Source organism: Glossina fuscipes, unplaced genomic scaffold (genome assembly GCF_014805625.2).
Source record: "Glossina fuscipes isolate IAEA_lab_2018 unplaced genomic scaffold, Yale_Gfus_2 1, whole genome shotgun sequence".
NCBI classification, from domain to species: domain Eukaryota; kingdom Metazoa; phylum Arthropoda; class Insecta; order Diptera; family Glossinidae; genus Glossina; species Glossina fuscipes.
Genome location: NW_023998415.1, coordinates 27541473 through 27562467, shown reverse-complemented (window position 1 = coordinate 27562467; position 20995 = coordinate 27541473). Strand labels below are relative to the sequence as shown.

Genomic DNA, 20995 nt, shown 5'->3' with positions numbered 1-20995 from the left:
AGCCTTTCTGGGGCATGTAGTGTAACTGATGCAAAAAAAAACTAAAAATATAGAAAAACAAAAAAAAAAAATCATTTAATCCATATGTGTATCGCTAGTGTAATCTGTATGAAATGTTAAAAATATTGATTTCCCTATGATTCATGTCCATTTAAAAAAAAAAAGTTCAATCAATTTTCGATATATCTTCGCCTAAAAAGCAAAGCAACATACTTTGACTTACTATAAAGAAATATTTATTTATAAAAAAATGTTTTTTATTACTTTAATAGGACTAATCACTCAGGGTATGCCCCCTCTCCGTCTAACACGGTGACCGTCAGAGGGAATTAAGGAAAGAGGAATGGATCGCTAGAGGCCGCAGTGTAGTGAATAAGTGTCCAATCGGTAAGCGCTATGCCTTTTCCGACCGAACAAGCTGAGTACAAATGTCTTACGTAGATTGCTCTAAGACGTAATTTGCAAAATATCGTAAAAATTCCAATGAACGGGAAGAGCTGCCTGCCGTGTTTCAAACTTCAAGTGCTTTGCGATAATTTTCTATTTAATTAAGCCAAGAAGGGAAAATTGATTTTCTGAAATATCTCTCTTAAGAGTTGCCCTTGTATGCGAGCGTCCAATTCAATTTGTCGATCCTAATTTAATCATTTTCGACGTTAAGGCCTCAATTCACCCTTCGCGTGCGGTCCCCTTCAATTCGATTTTTTTTTTTGGCCCTTTCATGACTGCATTGGATGATCGAATTAATTAGCATTTTCGAATGATGACTACTGGCTTTATTGCTAATAAAAATTGAAACATTAATTTATCGCTTTAACCGCCGGCTTTTCACCTTCACACACACACACACAAACAAGTGCTCTAAAAAATCCCAAGAATGTTTTCTTTTTTTTTTTTTCTTTGATTCTGAAACGTTTTCGAAATTCCGCATGCAGTTGTTTGTTTGTGAGCAGACGTAGTTGGTTTTCCTTTTAAATGCATTTTATAAGTGACTTTAAAATATCACCGGTACACAACAATTGCTTACAGCTATGCATACGAAGTCTGCCGCAATAACAAAATCATGGCTTTCTCATCAAACTTACTTTGAAATCATCATCGATCGTCATGTTTTACTTCATCACATCTTTAAAGACTTTATATCCGCGCTCGGAATGTTTTTAGACGTAATTGTAGACCACGAATTATAATATGAATCTAAATAAATCAATACAGAAATTTTCAAAACAAATTTGAAAACTCTTTCGAAATTCGAAGGGTTTCGGTACTAAGAATGACTAACTGAAAATAAAAAAAAAAAAAAACAAAAATAAAAAGAAGAAAACATAAAATTGTTTAATAAAATGCGCTTTAGTAAAATTCCATATTCAAGTTAAAATTCCTAAAATGAAATTTCAATAAAGAAAAATTACAAAATTTAATTTAAAAACAAAAAACAAAAAAAAAATAGGAAAGATACACAGAATAACAACAATATCAACAGAATTATTATTAAAAATTTTACTTTATTAAAAGAAACAAAAAAGAAGAAAAAAAATAAAAAATTATATGCAGTGGTTTCCTAGACACGTTCACTGTACGCTTTCTTAACACAATACACGCAGCAAACGCAGCAGTATCAACCCGAAACAGAAGAAAATGAGGGGGAAAAAAGCAAAAAAAGCAACAGAAAAGCAAAAAGAAAGAAGAAAAGAAAATACTAACAGCATATACGAACTTACGCATATGTACATGCACACGCACATGCACATGCACATACATTCATAAACATATTCACATTGTTTTACAGCAAACTTTACTTAATCTACAATACAAATATAAACATTAAAGTGTTAAAATTGTTCAACATCTACCGGTAAATAGTTGAAGTGCTCGTATGTTTGCATCTATGTGTTCGTCCATTACAAGGACAATTTTACAGAAATGTCCAAAAGCAACAAAAACAATTCAAATAAGAAATACAGCAAGAGCGGCAACATCAGTAACATCGGCAACGCTGCAGCATCCTTCTCTCAATGATTATGCTTTAAAATGCAAAACACGTACATGTGCACATTATGTTGACATTTTCCATGCAGAGCTTGTTATGACATGTTCTATGACATTTCCGTTTCCTACGTTAGTGTAACCGTTACCATAACAAGACAACTATAATGCAAAAAGCAAGTGTCCCTCCGAACCCAAACTCTCTCTCTCTCTCTCTCTCTCTCTCTCTCTCTCTCTCTCTCTCTCTCTCTCTCTTTTCGTATTTCTTTTGCATTATATTTTTTTTTTTATTTTATCTTTTATGATATTTCAGTTTCCGAATATGTATAAGCAAATGAATATCAAGAAGAAGAACAGAATAAGAAAGCAAAAAAAAAAAAAAAACCCGAAAGCAAAGAAGGGATGATAGCCACCATAAAGGGCAATTGAAACGAACACATTTAAACGATGGTACGGATAAGGGAACACTTTATTTTTGTAGAGAAAATCCAAGGAAGACAGATTGCAGTTATCCTGAGAAATATGGCCAAAATTGTACTTTTTTTTATTTTATTTTTTTTAATAGATAAAAGGTATTGCTTACCGCCGGCGATTCGTATGCTAAAAATTGAACATAATTTGAAAAACTCAACTTGAACACAAACATCTGATAATAGAATTTGCATTATTTTTAATAGAAATTTTCTGTCATTCGGAGTACACTTCGCTAAGCGTACTTCCCTCGCCTGCATAATATCTCATATCTTGGAAGCATTGTATCTAATACACAACTTAAAATCTTTACATATACAACAAAAAAAAAAAAACAAAAAGTATGAAACACGGAAAAATATGGAAAAACGAACTCTACAAGATTTGTGGTAATATTGTCTAAACATGGAGTTGAACATATCATACAAACGTATCATATAAACGTACTCAACTAAGGCCAAGTAGAAGTGAGAAACTGAACTGCTACTACTACTACAACAACAAGTGTTGTCTGAAAAGGTTGAAAGGTTTTTCTTCTGTCACCAGCCGTAACAACGTCAACGGCAACAACAATAATAATAAAAACAATAGCAACAACACTTTGCAATATTTCTCTAACACCTGCTACTTACGGACCTCATTTCAGACAGTATCCCAATTCCGATGCCTCTATATACTAAAGTGTTGTATACATTCTCAAAATATTCATTGTCATCATCATTATAATCATCATCATCATCATCATCATCATTATCATCATCATCATCATCATCATCATCATCGTTGTGAGCAATTGTAGAAAAATGAATGCATTTGAATTTGAGCAAAGGAAAGCATTCAACCAAGAAATTAGCTGCACAATGCACACCGAGCTCTACGGTGTCACAAATGTGACTCACAATAATTTTAGGTAATTTGTTCAACAGAAAACGTGCTCGTTTTAATTAAAATAACCCGAGATGAAAATTTAAAATACAAAATTACACAAAAATATTTTCTTTTTCCCCCCCTCTCCCCCCTCCCCCTCATGATCCTAGATATCTCTCTGCTTTACTCACTACCTTTCAATACGATTGTAGTGAAACTTTCAACGATTTGTGCGACGGATTATATTTGCATTTCGCCTGCGCCGAAATTGTTCTGTGTGACACTGCATAATCGCTGATTATAAATTTTCATATACTAATGGTATATGTGTATGTGTGCATGCATATTTGTGTTTGTGTGACGTCTTTATGCGTAGCATATGAATGTTATGACAGGCAAACGAATTTCGAGTAACTTTCTTATTTATTTGCAAATGTTCCAACAAATTATCCCGAAGGACTTGAATATGACAAAATATACAAAAACACTTTTTTCTCTCTTTACGAATTTCTTTCACACACAACATATTCCCATCTACTTACCAGGCTCCTTAAACTTTTTACTTTAGCCCTTTCGCTGCCCAAGCTCTAAAACAGTACCGTCCCGCACTACGATCCAAATGTGCAACTAATACCAGAAATGAAATCTCTTTTAGGCAAACTATCGAGGAAAGCAAAAAAAGACAAAAAACAAGAAAGAAAATTATATTCGGTCACCGGCAACGTCGATCTTTTCTACCCATCTCCGTTATACTAAAAAAGAGAAAAAAGGGCTCCACAATATGGAGTGGGCGCAGCCGATTTTTTCTATTTTCAAAATAAAAGTTTTTCTCGTATAGCCGTGTGGGCATTGTAGGCGTGTCCTGCGAAAATTTTACGTCCCTCCCAATTTTTTTTTTTTTGGCAAATTTGTGCGCGAACCAACAATGTTTACCGCAAATCTTACACAGTTGCGCAGACAGACAGATGGACAAACGAACAGGCGGGCATGTTTTGGGTGCATTCCAAATTTGAAACTGGCCAAGAACTTATATACTTTGTGGGGTTTTGTGACGCCTGCTTTTGCGCGTTAGGAAATTATTGAAAAAAAAAAATTAAATTTTGATACACTATTATATTGGGTGGGTGTGGTCAATTTTTTCATTTTTACAAAGGTGCTGCAGCACCGCCCATAGAATATGCATTAAAATTTTTGTACCTTTGTCTGCTATAGGTTATGAGTAATGAGCAAAACACCAACTCCTTTGAAAAACAGAAGTATTCTCAGTTAACGTGGTGCTGTAGGCGTGTCCTTCGACCGCTGTCAAGTATTTTTAATACCAATCTGCGTGCAAGAACTTCCAATGCTTCTGCTGAATTTGAAGTTGATAGCTTCATTTTTGCGGCCCGGAGAATGCTCGCAACAGACATTATACAGACGGACGGACGGACCTGCTTAAATCGATTTAAAATTTGTTGTGGTGATCAAAATAATATATATGTTTTGAGGAGTCTCTAATGCTTCTTTTGCTTTTGGGCGTTGCAAATTCCTGCAATATACCCCTCATTCCCGGCTGATGGGTATAAAAATAATTAAAGTTCTTAGCAAATCATTTTGAAATGATTATATGAATACTTACAATTATTCAGATCACACACAAATCAGTTCGAACTTGTTCTAAATTTTCGAGTTTTAATTGTGTTCTTCATTCAAATCTTCACCCATACACTTGAGTTCCAGATACTTTATTAGGTTGTATTAAAAAAAAAATTATGAAACGTTTTGATTGAAAATAGATAAAATTTTTTAAAATCGTAAATAAGTGAACAAAAATTTACATAAAATAATTAATCCGCCTGAGTGGCCGCAATGTATGCAAGAGCCTCGACTAACAATTCATTGGTCGCGGGTTCGAATCTCAAATGCGGTAGAGTTTTTAATAAAGCCGTTAGCCTTGGATTCTAGTGCTTTAAGACTTTTTAGTCTTAGAATTTATTCTCTAAATTAAATTAATAACAATAATAATAATAAATAATTAACATAATATATGAAATATAAGAGGTGCTTGCATGTATTCTAATCATTTTTTCACTACAAAAAGGCATTTACTGAGAATTAGTACAATTGGTATAATGTATGTATTAATCAAAGTATTTTCCATCATTTTCTACAATCTTTTCCCAACTTTCTGGCGATATGACGATATCGTGTCGAAGGAACGACATTGACTTGGCAGCGATCCAATTATCGATCCATTTTCACACTTCTTCAGCATTTCGAAACCGCGTGCCAGCCAAGCGGTAATCAGAAGGCGCTTTAACAGTTTCCGTCAAGTCGTATCATCACTTTTGAACCGTTGAAATCAAAGCCGAGACAATTGGAATATGATGAACCAGCATCAGCATAAGCTTCTAAAGATATTTGATAGGCTTCGGCACTAGATTTCTCCAAATCAAAAAACAAAAACGATGAAAGTCGAAGATGCAATTATGAGCGCTCCATTTTCGGCGCGTGCACGTCCCAAATAATACTCAATAATATTAAATGGTAAATTGTTGTTGTATAAGGAGCAAGGTCAAGATTGTCGAATTTGATCGTTGTGTACAATGCATTTTTTTGCATAACTTAATCATTTTCACGAATAAATGCCGATGATCAAAATACATGCAAGCAATTAATATAATATTGAAGAATATAAAAAATATGCAAAAAATCGAAACTAAAAACACAATTATTTCCTTAAAAAACCGTGGAACATAACAAAAAAAAAAAAAAAAAAAAAAAAAATGATAAACTCGTTGGTAAAGCTCCTTGTTTAACTTAAGGAAATCGAACGATTCGTATATGAAGATATTGGCAGCGAACGGGTTAAAGATACATGGATAGATAATGTATACAAATTTTATGCTAGAGTAAAGAGCTTTACAGTTATGAATTGTTATGCTGACGCGTCACAAAATTGCTTAAGTAGTTGCATGAAAGCAGTGTTGGTGAAGGAATAGGAGGGTAAGGCGACAAAAAGGAAAAAAAAAAAACAAAAAACAAAAAACAGAAAAGCAAAACGCACACAAATTCATTATGAAAAAGAAAAGAAAAAAAAACGTGTGACATTTGCTGAAATAATACACTAAGCTAAGTATAATATGTAAAGACAGTTGCCACTCATTTATCGTAAGAAAATGTGCACATACCAACAAAGACTGTACTATTTACGAATTCGTTTCGTTAGACAAGGTTAAGAGGAGCTCCTGAGTGATCTCTGATGATGAGTAAAAACAACTATGCATATATAAATGTTCGCGTTTATGTTTCCTTGTCTGTGCATGCAAATAGGTGTGAGAGGTTTATTTTTTCTATTTTTTTTTTTTTTTTTTTTTTTGCTACTTCTATTTAGTCATATGCTTATGATTGCCTCGCATTATTCAACTTGAATTTTTTCTTCTTTCAACGCTCGTAATATATCATCATCAGCAACAATATCATCTTTGCCGTCGTCTCACTCAGCGTCGCCTCATTTCGCATTTCGATTTAGTTGCTTTGCAATTTTGCACAAAATTCGTTTTGTTGTCATAACAAATGTCAAAATGTTGATATTATTACCAACAATCACAATGCGCCATCAACAACAAATTGCAATACTAATTATATCATTTTTCACATACGTGGCTGGAATACGTAATATGGCTAATAACAACAACAAGAATGACAATAATAATAGCAACAACAACAATAACAATAATAATAATAAAAATTATATCAACAATAATAACAACAACAGCAGTAGCAGTAGCAGCAGCAGCAGCAGCAGCAGCAGCAGCAACGATAATAAAAACATTAATAATGACAATATGTTGCATCCAACGTTACAAAATTCCAATTACGAAAGGTAAGTTGATCACTCGAATTTCAAGAAATGAAAGAAATTAATAAACGAAAACAACAAAAACAAAAAAAAACAAAAGAAGAAAATAAGCCGAAATATTATTTAGTCAGTCGTAGTAATTACATAAATCAACACTTAATTAAGGCAACGAAGCGCAACGTTTCTAACACAGCGAGAGTTAAGCACACGTAATGCAAAACTATTATGCGCACATTATGTCTATCGCACAACGGCTTTGTTATTGCTGTTGTTAGCGTGCATCCGTATGCTATATGCCACCATTCTGACCTACCCTCAAGCAAGTTTCGCTAACTAACTAATAGAAATCTTAAGATTTTACATCCAAACCCATATTAACTTAAGAACGTAAAAAATAAAGCACAATGCAACAACAATAAATTCAACAATTTTCATATTAAGTTTTTTGTTTCTTATAATTGCGTTTCAATGAAATCATTTTGCCCGTCGATCTTAAAGTTTTACTTAACCCCTTAATTATTGTTAACAATATATTTATTATGTCCGCCTGCGTTCTCATATTTTCTTGAATCTTTTAAAGTTTTCATCAAACGCTTTTGCAAACGCCGCCAACATTCAGTTCAAGTGCAAATGCTCAGGAAAAAACGCAATTTCGTCCAGTGCCGATAATCGATTTCACAAGTGCAGATGCAATAGCGCCTGAACGCATTAATCCGGCTTATATGGCAAATGATAGAATCGCCTATGCTGATTCGCACAAACACATATCGCGCTTGACGAGCACTTCAAACACTTTATATACGAAAAGCGATAATAAAAGATTGCATGTATCGGATACAAAGAAGCAAATGAAATTTTCATTTCCTTCAAATAGCGACAAGCCATTAATTCAAAGTGAAGTGAAAAGCAAGTTATTGCCGCAAATCCCCATCCTTACTTATATGGATCCTTACACAAATGAAAATTATCATTATCGGCCGGCGGAGAATGAGGGAATCGTTACAACACACAACATTAATAGCCACAACGATAAGAAGGAGTCTATTCCACACAATCAAGAATATTTAGTGCAATCAAGCATAACAGTAGGTTCAAATAAACAGCAGCAGCAGCAGCAGCATCAGCAGCAGCAGCAGCAAGAACAAACTTTACATTATTTGGATAATGGCAACCATAAAATTACTTATCCTATACATAGCGCTTACGTCATGGATGAGAAGCCAAATTATCAGAAATACGGTCAAACGCCTAATGCGCTTGTGGTAGATAAGAGACCAGAGAATTGGCAAACAACCGCACACACAACAAATAAGATATCTTACGATTCGCATGATTACCCACCACCAAGTTATTATCAGCATCAAACATCGAATTTCTTGCCATTTACAGCACCGCCAACCCCATCCTTTGAACGTAATGAGCATCGAGTAACGTCAATGCCACATTTACAATCATCATCATTAAAGTCTACGTTGCCTAATTATGCAAACAACATTGATAATTATTTGCCTAAAACACAGCAAACACACCATTACCATAGACGACCAACACTGGCAGCAACGCCACCATATCCACCAGCCAATTATACGAAACAACAAGCATCTTATTATCACGATAAATATAGTTTGCCACCACAACGTATACCATCGCCGCCATCGCCACCATCGCCACCATCGCAATCACCTTCACTATCACCAACACCACCCCAACTATATCAACAATGGCCAACAATGAACAGGCTATCTTACCATAATTACTATGACTATCATGCTGGCGACGTGTCCCCTCCAATATCTCGACCACTTTCGCCAGCGTTCAATTACCCCTACCAAAGACCAACGCTTACAACATATCAAGAGCCTTATAAACCATTCGTAGCGTCTAAGCTGAATTTAGGTTTGACTTCGTTGCTACAGTATGCACCTCACTTCACTAATATGTTATTCGCAGGCGTTACTGGAGGATCAACGACAAATAAAAATAATCCATTGAATAGCTTGCTGAGCGCTTTAACCAGGATACATAACATTAATAAGGCGCCGCCGCCTTCGTTGCCGTTATCATCCGCCCAGTTAAATGAACAAAGGCCGATTAACTCCCAACTCGTTAAAACTTTAGAGAATATAGCGCGCAATGATGACTTGCAATGCGTGCCAAAGGTCCTCTGCCAAATGGTTGCCGGCCAAACACAACATGGTCAATTGCCCAGCATAATTACCTCGCCAACCGTAACAAAGTAAGTCAACGAATAAATTTCAAACAAATAGTTTTCTTAAAGACACAATTACTCTTAACCGAAATCCTTCAAACTTCAAGCTTTCGGCATTTGCCGCAACTTTAACTTTTACCCATGTTTTCATTCAAACTTGATAAGTTTATGGAGCAGCGCCTATGTATCACGGCTGTCATGGCTGACGCGCATATAATTATTCTTCACTGTATATAGGCTTATATTCTGTTCTGTATGCACATGAACGGGAAAACATGCCATAAAAAAGTGAATGTTTTCGTCTTATCTAAATTCGTCCTGTAAATCTTTAAGGACACTTTAAAGTGTCCACAGTTAAATGTTCGTTTCTCTCCGACAAACATTTTATTATATCTTGGATTATTTTCGCAAGATGACCTTCAAGTACTGATGCTAATGTTAATGTTAATGTTGCATAAGTTTTCCAAATTCGTTGAACACGTTACGAATAATTTCACAAATTAATATAACATCACATGTTAGAACGCTTCAGACAGCAAGAACAAACGATAACAAACGATACAGTAACGATATTCGAATCTTAAGTTAATACGGAATGTAAATAAAACGTAGAGAGACGAAAAGGCCAACACACTTACACGTATAGTTAAAATTCCAAACCAGATCCCATGTAGCTCGAAACCTGTTTATACGGTAATTGACTTTGTCAAGACCTAGTTTCGGGAGTAAGGGTAAATAAAAAACGAATGCGGGATAATAATGCGGGAAAAGCGAATAACCTTAAAGAGTTAATAGATTAAAAGTTTTCAACTTTTCTTAACCACAAATTTAATATTTCAGTTTCTTGGCCGGTTTTCCTGTCGCTTCACCTGCTCTAATTTATGGACGAGCCGTTTTATTGGGTATTAGCGGTGGCGAGTCTAGCTGCCAGCAAACTTACACAAAATGCCCCAAAAACGAAGTAAGTTTTTATGAGAAGCAGCTTAAATTGTTCTCGTCTTTAATTCACGTTTCCTTCTCTATCTTCTCGAGCAGTATGAAGTCATTTATTACCTTAACAATCATCGTGGCGGATTTTTCAAACTCTTCAGCGAATCGAACGAGAGCAGTCATCATCAACGCTATCCTGAACAACAACAACAACAAAGTAGTCAACATCCCGGATATAATGATAACAGCGCTACACAGGGAGGAGATGGCGGTTACTCATTATTTAATATTTTGGCTGCTCTGACGGGTGCTGGTGGTAGCAATAGTAACAAAATAGTAACAGCAACAACAACAGCATTAAATAGTACGCCAAAACCGCAAACAACAAATTTCGATTTAATGAGTGGAATTGGAAACTTTTTTGCACAAATGCTAAGCGATTATATGGGCGGCATTGGTAATGCTATGGCACAACATCAAAGCAAACGCTTGCGACGTTCCTCAAAGTCTTATGATATGCAAATTTTAAAGTTTAATGATACTATCAACTTAAAGACGCAGACGGCAGACGGCGAAACGAACATTTATGGCGGAGAAGAGGATATGAAGTCTACTCAACGCTATGCAACTTTTAAGGATTACAAAAATGAAGAGCATTTAAGTAATAGTAAGAAGATAATATTCTTACCGGAAATTAATGAAAATCTCGTAATGAACGATACGAATATAATAAATATTATAGATGAGTTCAATCATTTTAATCAAGTTAGAAAACTAAAATTTCCTACCATCCCACCCATCAGCGATAAGGCGGCATCTGCTAAAGCAGAAACCAAAAAAATTGTGTTTAAAAATGACGGTCAACGTACTCTCGTACATCCTGAAAGTCACGACAGTATACCGTTGTCCGAGCGAAACCCAAAAATTGTAAATAGACTAAGTGACAGCATTCAGTCTAATTATGACAAAAATTCTACTAAGGAAACTGTTTTTAAATGGCCCGATGATAAAAAGACCTCTTCTCAAAACTTCTCATTCGATTATATTCAAAATAATTTAAATCCACCTTTTTCGTTTCATCACATCGGTGACAAACAGACATTTACTTTCTTACCTACACCGTCACCTTCTGTATATGTTTCTACCCCAAAAAGCCATACATTTCAAGGTATCATCCATCAATCTTATGAATTACGTCCAAATAGTCGCCCTTACGCCTCAAATGCTGCTATACGTTCTTCCGCTTCAACTAAAGTAAAATTCGATAGCAAGAATATTTATGTAACTAATGCTCAGGGTGTAACTGAATATTATTTAACACCAGATGGTAGAAAAGTATATTTGTAGCACAAACTTTAATTTAATCACTTATATATTTATTCACTTATCCACTTAGTTAACTTATATTACGTATATATTTATATATTAATATATATATATATATATATATATATATATATATAGATGTTAATCAAATACGATATACATTAAAGAGAAGCACATGGACACCTGTTTTTTTCATTTTTGCTTTCTTGCTGCACATACAGCAAGTTCATCTACTTTATATGATAGATTTTCGAATTCTTTAATAACTAAAATTCAATTTAATAAATTTTCCTTTTAAAATCTCGTTAAAAAGTTTACATTTTATGAAACGGGAAGATAATGTGAGAGTGTCTTAAAGTGAAATGAAAATTATTATGCACAAAAATCGTAGCTATTCTGTAACTAATACTATTGGCTTAATCGATAGAAAGCTTAAAGGAATTGCTTATGTATTGCTTTTTATTCTTATGGAATATTTTCTCGTGGCCTGGAATGCTTTGCAATTTCGAATAATCGTTGAGCGAAATCGATTCTGAATGAAGAGCCGCGCGAAGATTCTTTGCAACCTTGTGACTTGTGAACGATTGCAATCTAAGCTAATATACTTCCAATAAATCTACGTTAATGGCATAACAAAAACGATTCTCCGCTATATAGAAACGTAAAAGTAATCATCCTCCTGATGATAAACGCATCCATTATAAATAAAAATATTTCAATAGTCTTTTTTTCTTAGATTAAGATGAGATTCTCAGCAATTTAGCCACTAGAGTATTCTGGTTTTCTAAGTCAAGTTTTTCGCATTTATGAGTTTGTCGCATTAATCTTTGCTATATATGTGGAGACAAGATATTTTACATGGGATGTAGCTGCGCTAGCTGCCCTGGACAAACACGAAATTAAGTGAAGTGAAAGATGAAAAACAAATTTGGTCCTAGAAAGTGTTCCCGTATTTGGAAGGAAGAAAAATCAATGAAATTTAACTTTTGAAAATCTCAACTTAAATAAAGAATTTTTTTTTTTTTTTTGAATAATTATTGCATTTTGCGTCAAACATATTTAAAACACTCCCTCTTATTTAATTACTTTTTGGTTTTTTTTTTTTTTTTTTTTTTTTAGAACAAATATATAAGAGTGAGAAGTACTAAAGGATTACCCATTGGTGTCCTAATGGTTTGAAAAAAAAAAAATAAATAAAATAAATAAATAAATATTAATTCCATCCATCAAAATACTAACAATCAAGACAAATAACATAGTTTTAGGCGATAATACAAAATACGATTTTATTTAAAATAACAATGAAACAAGCAACAAACACTTATAAATGTACTTTATAACGTAAACAAAATAAATTAAAAAATATTTTAAATTAAATCTATCTACCATAAGTATATACATATATATATATATATATATATATAATAAAAACAAAATAAACATTGGATTTGAAATTAAACAAACGTCGAGTCTAAAAAAATATCAAAAAGGAGGAAAGGGAAGCACAATGCAATAAATTTTCTGAATAACCCTAACAACAACAACAACAAGAACGAAAAAAAAAAAAAAAAACCAAATATAGTAAAAACAGAAACCATTTAAGGCAAAAATCAACAAGTTAAGCACGGGTATTAAATTGCGACCAAATGAAATGTAATATAGCCACAGAAAAGGAAAAAAAAAAAAGAAAAAGAAAAAGAAAAGAACAGAACAGAAAATACTGAGCAAACAAAAACTACAAAATAACATAAAATGAAAACATAAGAGAAACAAAAAGGAGGAAAATCCAAAATGTAAAAATCCCTAGATAAAGAACAAAAATTAAACTGTGCTGCAGTAAATGGTGAAAATGAAATATCCATAAATGGCTGTCGGTGATGGAGAGATACTGAACGGTGTAGTTACATGGGCAAGGCATGCAGTCATGGAATGAAATGATGTGATATGAACAAAGTGACAGTAATGCCGATACTTTCTGATGTGCTTGCAAAAGTCTCTCTTGTGCTCTCTTCATTTATCTTTCTGGACAAATGTTGGACAATAAGGCGCTTAACGCACACGGTACTGCTGTTATTATCACGGTGGATTGTTGTTATTGTAATGAATGCAACACATTCAGTACATATGGTTAAGAAAAATTTGTTGAATATTTGTTCTTCTGTGTACTTTATAAATACATATATATATATATATATATATATATATATATATGAAAAAAAAAAGAAACTTTTTTTTTGTAATTTAATGAAAAAATGTTCAGTCATTTTTTTTTCAGTTTGACTTGATTGCTAGCAAAATGAAATGGTTTGCAACGAAATAAATGAACGGACAAAAGTAAAATGAAAAAGTAAGAAAAAGCGGTATTATAACAACAGAGTGCAATTCTGGTCTCTGGTCATTTATTGTTTGGTTGAAATTACTGTGAAAATAATGATCTCCCACTGGATTTCAAACAAAAGCAATTTAAAGACAAATATATAAAAATTTAATAACATTTTTCTGCTCATTCCACTACGCCCTGCTCAATTGATGTAACGTGTAAGCACCCTTTTGTTTTGTTTTTGTGTTTTTTCGTTTGTTGTTGACGAGAACATACCACATGTCAATAGCATTTGTTTAATTTATGCAACATAATTATTTGCATTCCACTTTAAATTACTGTTCACAAAATCAAGTTAAATGTATGCGTTCAGCCGTCTGACTGACTGACTGACTGACTCGCTAACTGACCAGCCAAACGTAATGCCAACTGCAACAACGTCAGTGGAAAGGAAAGTAACAAACAAAAAAAAAAAAAATAATAATAATAATAATAATTTTTTTGTTTTTCGAAATATTGTACTTGTGGTTGATGAACATACTCCCTCCCACCTAACCTATCATGGTCTTCTTACTCAGCTAGCTATTCTTCAATTCATGGTACAGTCACACTGTCATCAGTGCTCTTATCGTCTAAAAAAATTAAAAGCATTTTTTTTTTTTTTTTTTTTTTTTTTTTTTGTAGCTTTTCCCCCCAACCATGTCATCATTATGTTATGACTCAGCATTCTAGTTAGCGGTAGTGGGATTAATACGCTTAAATGTCTGCCTGGTTGCCTATCTTTTGCCTTTGTTTCCCTCTTTAAACGGTTTACTGCATGGAAATTTAAAAATAAAAATGAGAATGAAACGGAAAAAAATAAATATCAAAGAAAGAAGGAAAGAGAAAAGAAAGACAAAAACGAAAACAAAGGAATAAAAACGTTCATTACAACACCGGGTATTACGCAAAGATGAAATTGTGTAATGAAGAAAACTTGAGGTAGATACACATTGCAGAGAGACTTTCCTGTTGCATTGTGTTGAGCGTTTAACGGGGTTGCGGTGGCGGCAATGGTCCAACATTTGGACATGGCATCCTTTTGGCCAGTAAACGACATAGGGGAACATCACGCACAGCATCGCCAATGAATACAGACAATAAATACCATTGTTTCGTTCCGGTTGATTGCACTTTGTAGTTACTGCAAGCAGACGAACAAACAAATAAACAAACAAACAAACAAACAAACAAACAAATGAAAAACAATAGATGCATGCATACATTTAAAAATGAAGCTAAAATGTAGATGAAATTCAGAATAACAACAATGAGAAAAAAAATAAAAAATAAATAAAATAGCAACAACAATGAGAAAAATGTAGCAACAACAAGCAAAAGCGGATTAAAGATAATAATAAGTTATAAGTAGTCGAGTAAAATATTTTATGTATTTATATAATATTATAAAGTACCGTTATTGTAAGCAGTGCTCTTCACAAACAAAGGGAACACGAACCTACTTGAGAGCATAACAACAAGGATATACATATATGTATATGATGAATTTATATATATATATATATATATATATATATGTATATAACAATAAACAGAAATAGACCTATACCCGTACACATAACTGAACAAAGATGATATTGTTTTTAATAAATCAAGTGCAACTGAATGTATATTGAGAAATTATTCAAGATTAGCAGAGGAAGTAAATAAACAGATGCAAACAAATGGGAAATGGAAAGTGTAGTATTGTCTATTGTATGAAGGACGTTCACTGAATGGAAAGTTAAGAAAGTGAAACATGGATTTACTTTATAAATCTTGCAGTTAATTAATGACTTTAAGGAGGTCTTCCACGCATTTTTCACATTCATACTACGATTAATTCTTCAAATCTTTCTTATTACATTCCCGAATTCATCTGAACCGATATGTACAATAAAATTATCTACGATACCTAGGCTTTCACTCTGTATTCACAAAGTCGGTCAAAAAATCAAGCTCATTACGTCTATGCAATTTTAATGCAACTTTATATATATGTATGTATATTTATATATATATATCTATATAAATTATCAAAAGGCCTGTGGATGCTATGAAACGAGTGATGAACCTTGCGACGAAACCTATAGGTTAACCTAAACCTACAACCTACGCGTTTAAAGCGAAAAACGAAGGAAGGAATTACTCTGTAGTCCTTTGTAATGCAAGATTACTTATAATCAATCCCCAGTGGAACTAGAACAGTTCGTTTTATTGATGGCATTGCTCTAGATGTCGTAGCTAAACAAATTACTCGTGTGAAATTCTATCGTCAATGACGTAATAGCGCACTTAAAAACAGAACGGGATATAATGCGTCTAGAGACAGAGAAACACAAAACCCGCGCGTTGTTAATAAATAAGCTGGAGACAGTGCGACGGCTGATTGATAATCACATCTGCTTTGTTGAACTACCTGGACTTCATGATACGCTTTGGGCGAAATTTTAAGCAGTGCAGTGATTATGTAGTAGTGACATTGACGACAAAAAATTTTCGAAATATAATATCCAATGTCGTACACAATTCCCTGGTGTTAGCTGGGACCGTTACTGTGAAGACCGCGTCCCGAGAGCTGATTATAACTTAAAGCCTTGACGCTAGGAGGCTTTCGCACTATTGCCGAAGAAGTGATTTTGTTAATTGCAAAAGCAATGCCAGTTAAAATGTGGCCGCATGAGATGAATCGCTTCTGCAAAGGAAAGTCTGCAAAGAAAAGTATCGAAAAAGTGAAAATACGAAAACGAGCGGAAGAGGGGAATACAAGATACAAGACGTGCTCATGCACCTTACCACCATCTATAACAACAAGTACTCTCACAGGCGGCCATTGTGTTTAGGCGAAGTGTAGTTCTGTGAACTTTGAAGAAGAAGTCCAGGACACCACGTTCGAAGGCAGTGTGCTCATGGTATAGTGTCGACTCTGCTAGAGATCTCGGAAGATAATTGATCGTACGCTAGAGAATTACAAAGCTTATAGCGTTGTCGACCGCGTAGTAGACGGATAAGCGTCTCATTAAGATTTTGCAAAACCCAGCGAACTGATTGCACTAAATAATGCCTGCTGGTGGTGCGCGGAAGAAAATGATAGGACATACGCTTGTAGGGGGTAGATTGAGTACATTGGCGTCCTGTAATCGTACACTCTACTGCTAAAGTGTAGTTGTATTTATGAAGATTTTTTTTTTTTTCCAATCAAGGGAAGTAAGAATCTTTTAAGTACCACCAGCCTTCATATGTATGTATATTTATAGATGTATGTACTCATTTATTGTTGAGAAGAGTAGGGGACATGTATGAAGCTATGATGATTTCATTCCTTGTGTAAGCGCAAAGCTTGATGGAAAAACGCACCCATATACATGGAAGAGATTGCCGATCCATAAAATGAATTCTATATTAAACATCTTTGAATTCGATCTTCTAAGAGATATAAGGATGCATAAAGCAGGACTGAGCCGACTTAGTTTGTCTAAAGTTAAAACTGAGAACGATGAGTCGACGATGCGACTCCGATCCATTGACTGCTGAACACACAATATTTAAATGCGAATTGAGATGTTTAATTGTAAAGTGAGAAGAATAGAGGTACAGAAAAAGAGGAAGAGAAAAAGTAACAAGTAAACTCACTCTTAACTGTTTCGCTGGTACCGCTTGTTTTTATTACATTTTGCAAATAAAAGTTTCGCATTCAAATGTTGTAGAACGACATCGTTAAAGCGGATATATAAAAACTAATGAAGCTTGAATGATGAAAAAAGGCGAAATAGTCAACATTTCTTTTGTTTTTCAATTTGAATGAACAATTTCAGCCACGTTGAGAAAGTAGTCGAGCAGATTTTAAGTAACAACATTAAACTGTTGTATCACGATGCTATGCACACGAAACGTGAAAAAATTCATACACTTTGCAATTACAACAGCATTTGTATGTTTGAAGATTTTCTCTAATCATTTGTTCTTGTTTTTTTTGTTGCACCCGCTACCGACGGACGGTCATGCATTCATCTTGTTTGTCAAAACATGTTTCGAACAGTCAGCAGCAGGCTTTAGAGGTCCGACAAAGTTTACATATTCTCGATCAATTGATTTAAGATTGCTTATCTGTCTATCTGTCCGCCTATGTAATGTGCTATGGTGAACATAATCTTGGCCGGGAAAATGAAAAGATTTGAAAAATTTTTCCATATTCTCTTTGAATATAATGTTAAACGAGAAGGTATTAAAGATTCGGCGTTAGCCGAATATTGTCGTTTTGCTTGCTTTTTTTCCTTCCTCTCTTTCGTTGCTGAAAAGGACTTAGCAAGGCGGGAGTTTCATTACGTTAATGCAGATATGCAAAGAAGAAAAAAAAATTGTCATAAATGCAGACAATACAGGGTACTTCACTAACCTCTATTCCTATTATTTTATGTTTCACATGTGCAAAGCAAACATGAGCCCAACTATATACATAGAGGATACCTTGTTTTGTAACGGAAGGTCTTCTGCCTTTCTTAATTATTTATTTATTTGGTGTGATTTCCTTTTTTTAACGAAAAATTCCGTACGCGATGGTGACATTGTCAAAACACTCGCATTACTCGCATTATTCGCAATATCACTCCCCCCGTTTCTCTCGCTTTTATCCATTCCGTCGTTGCCGCAACGACGCAAGTCTCCTAGTTATTGTAGGCCAAAACTTGGAAGAAACAAATGTCTTAAATTAAAAACAGAACAGAAAAGGTATTAATTTCATTATGAAAAAATAGTAAAACAAAAACTAAGGACTGAGAAAATATTCTCTCTAATGCATTTCGACACTTAATACCGCAAATACGGATTTCAAAAGCACACATGTGAGTGCGCAAACAAACACAAATTTCCATAACATATAATGAAACCAAAAAAAAAAAACAAAAAGGGCGAAAAAACAAAATGAAAATCAAAACAAAAGCATTGTTGAAATCAAAAGTTTTCTGAAACCTAAATAATAACGAGTTAAACAAAAAAAAATGAAGGAATAAACGTAAAACCCCTAAAACAAAAACTTGAAGTAAAGTTTCTAATAATAACATAATGTATGCATGACTGTATGCGTAAATCTGTTGTGCTTTCAACCAGCAAAAAGTGTAAAATACTTTGCACTTCTAACATTTGTGCTTTCTCGTTTTTATTTCAATATTTGTTCCTTTTTTTTTTTTTTTTTTTTTTTCTTGTTATATTTTTTGTTATTTTTATTTGCCGTATTCCGATAAAAGCTACTATTTTTAATACAAAGTAAAGTTGCGATGTGTCAAGCACAGAAGATATCATAGAGAGCACATTCAATCTCCACTAGTGGATGGTATATTAACTTTCACGTCCCGTCTGTCCTCTGCATTCATCTACAAATAGTCAGCCGTCAAGTGGTCAGTTCTTAATCAAACCTTAAGTCAAATTTTCATTACATTTAGACAACATAAGTGGCAGACGCGCGAGAGGCAAGCATTCAGAATTCACAATTTAAGGCTCGTAAGGCTACAAGCTTTCTGAGCCAGCGCGACAATACGATGAAATCAATCTATTCTACATCATTCGACGCTACATTGTTGTTTCCTTACCAGTCTCTACAAGTCGGCGTAAGATGCGATAGAGAGAATGCCAATTGAATCGACCTGACCTTCTAGATGAAACTGAACTGAACTCAACTGAACTGAACGGCAACGGCAAAGCTTAGAATAATTTGAGTAAGCAATTTGTGCGGCAAGTTGTACATAAAACCTTAAACCTTGATCAATTGAAATAGGATCCCGTCAAAGTCTAAATTAGCAAACGTCAACGTTGTCCATGAACTTTAACTCAAAGATCGTGTTTAGCGTGACGTCTAGGTATTCTTATATTGGTATCACATAATATTATGATTTAAACAAAAAAAAAAAAAAATTCGTTTCGATTGTTTAATGTCATAATAGCGGGATAATCTTGCCTTTATTCCTATTAACCCATAAAACGAAAAAGAGGGAAAGAAAACAAAGAGTAAGAGAGAATCCGCAACAAATTCGATTTCTCGTCTCATCTTTCAAGGAAAACTTATCCAGATCAGAATATTGTAGAGATATATGTATGTTTTTTTGCGTTAGGATATCCATTCATTTCTATCTAGAGTTGGGGGATACTTCTGTCGCTAGTGTATCGCTTTCACATCTTCTTCAATGTGGGTGCAGCTAACTAATGAAGTTTTCGAATTGAAATTTTTGATATAAATGATGTGTACATGAAAAGGATTCGGTCTAAATCGAACATATATATAATCGGTCTCTTGTCTAATATGATTTTGTTTGCATAACACGAAAGGGACTGCTAAGAGATGAAGAAGAGTTTATTTTAGTTATTAAATTTTTGTTTATATACATATGCATATGCTTATGTTCTTATACAGCAAATGTTAAGTTTGTATAAAGGTCTGTTCGAGAGTTACGGAAGTGAATGCATTGTATGGTAATTTCATATTTGTATGCAACAAATGTTCCGACAACTTTACCAACAAAAGCAGATTTTACCCCAAAAAAAAAAAAAAAAATATATATATATATATATATATATATATTTATATATATACATATAGAAAACAAGAGAAATAATTATGAAACATTGACAAAAAGTTACATTTAATAACAAAATGTCATTAAAGTTTTGCAAAACTAAATAATGTAATATTGTACAATATCATCGACATCGCATTGGGGAGAGCGTTCGGTCCGGCCAGGTTTTACGAATTTCAAATTGCACTTTAGCCAAACAATATCCTGGAGAAATTTTTTTCTATACCAATATATATATATCTGATATATATATATATATATATATCTGTCATCATTTTGAAATGAATTTTCATTTAAGTTGAAATTTAATAAAATATTTCATCACAATTTACCTGAGCTTATTGCAACTTTTCCCATTTTTTTTACAAAATTGTACTTTTCTTCTATCATGTTTGTGTGTGTGTGTGTGTGTGTGTGTGTGTGTGTGTGTGTGTGTGTGT

The 20995-nt window shown here is 33.8% G+C and overlaps 2 protein-coding genes across 3 annotated transcripts in view; one reads left to right on the top strand and one right to left on the bottom strand.

The window, feature by feature from the left end:
* Positions 1 to 7102: 7102 nt before the first annotated feature.
* On the top strand, positions 7103 to 11722 carry LOC119632210. Of its 2 annotated transcripts, XM_038025016.1 has the most exons (5): positions 7103 to 7189; positions 7746 to 9061; positions 9116 to 9401; positions 10215 to 10335; positions 10410 to 11722. In XM_038025016.1, exons 1-5 carry the CDS (start codon positions 7152 to 7154, stop codon positions 11649 to 11651), a joined length of 3003 nt encoding a protein of 1000 aa, XP_037880944.1. In that variant the 5' UTR covers positions 7103 to 7151; the 3' UTR covers positions 11652 to 11722. The 2 variants fall into 2 exon arrangements, with proteins under 2 accessions (XP_037880944.1, XP_037880943.1); XM_038025015.1 differs by having other exon boundaries at positions 7746 to 9401.
* Positions 11723 to 14538: 2816 nt separating this feature from the next.
* The window catches only part of LOC119632309, a 10763-nt gene continuing 4306 nt past the window's right edge, over positions 14539 to 20995 (bottom strand). The window contains exon 3 of the mRNA XM_038025147.1: positions 14539 to 15133. Coding sequence (XP_037881075.1) covers positions 14980 to 15133 — 154 coding nt within the window. The 3' untranslated portion in view covers positions 14539 to 14979. The remainder of the gene's footprint in view (positions 15134 to 20995) is intronic.

Bases quoted from the DNA above. Each gene is read 5' to 3' on its own strand.
- LOC119632210 (XM_038025015.1), top strand. From the start codon at position 7,152: ATGTTGCATCCAACGTTACAAAATTCCAATTACGAAAG. The intron at 9,402-10,214 runs GTAAGTCAACGA...TTAATATTTCAG, and splicing joins ACCTCGCCAACCGTAACAAA to TTTCTTGGCCGGTTTTCCTG. The intron at 10,336-10,409 runs GTAAGTTTTTAT...CTTCTCGAGCAG, and splicing joins CAAAATGCCCCAAAAACGAA to TATGAAGTCATTTATTACCT.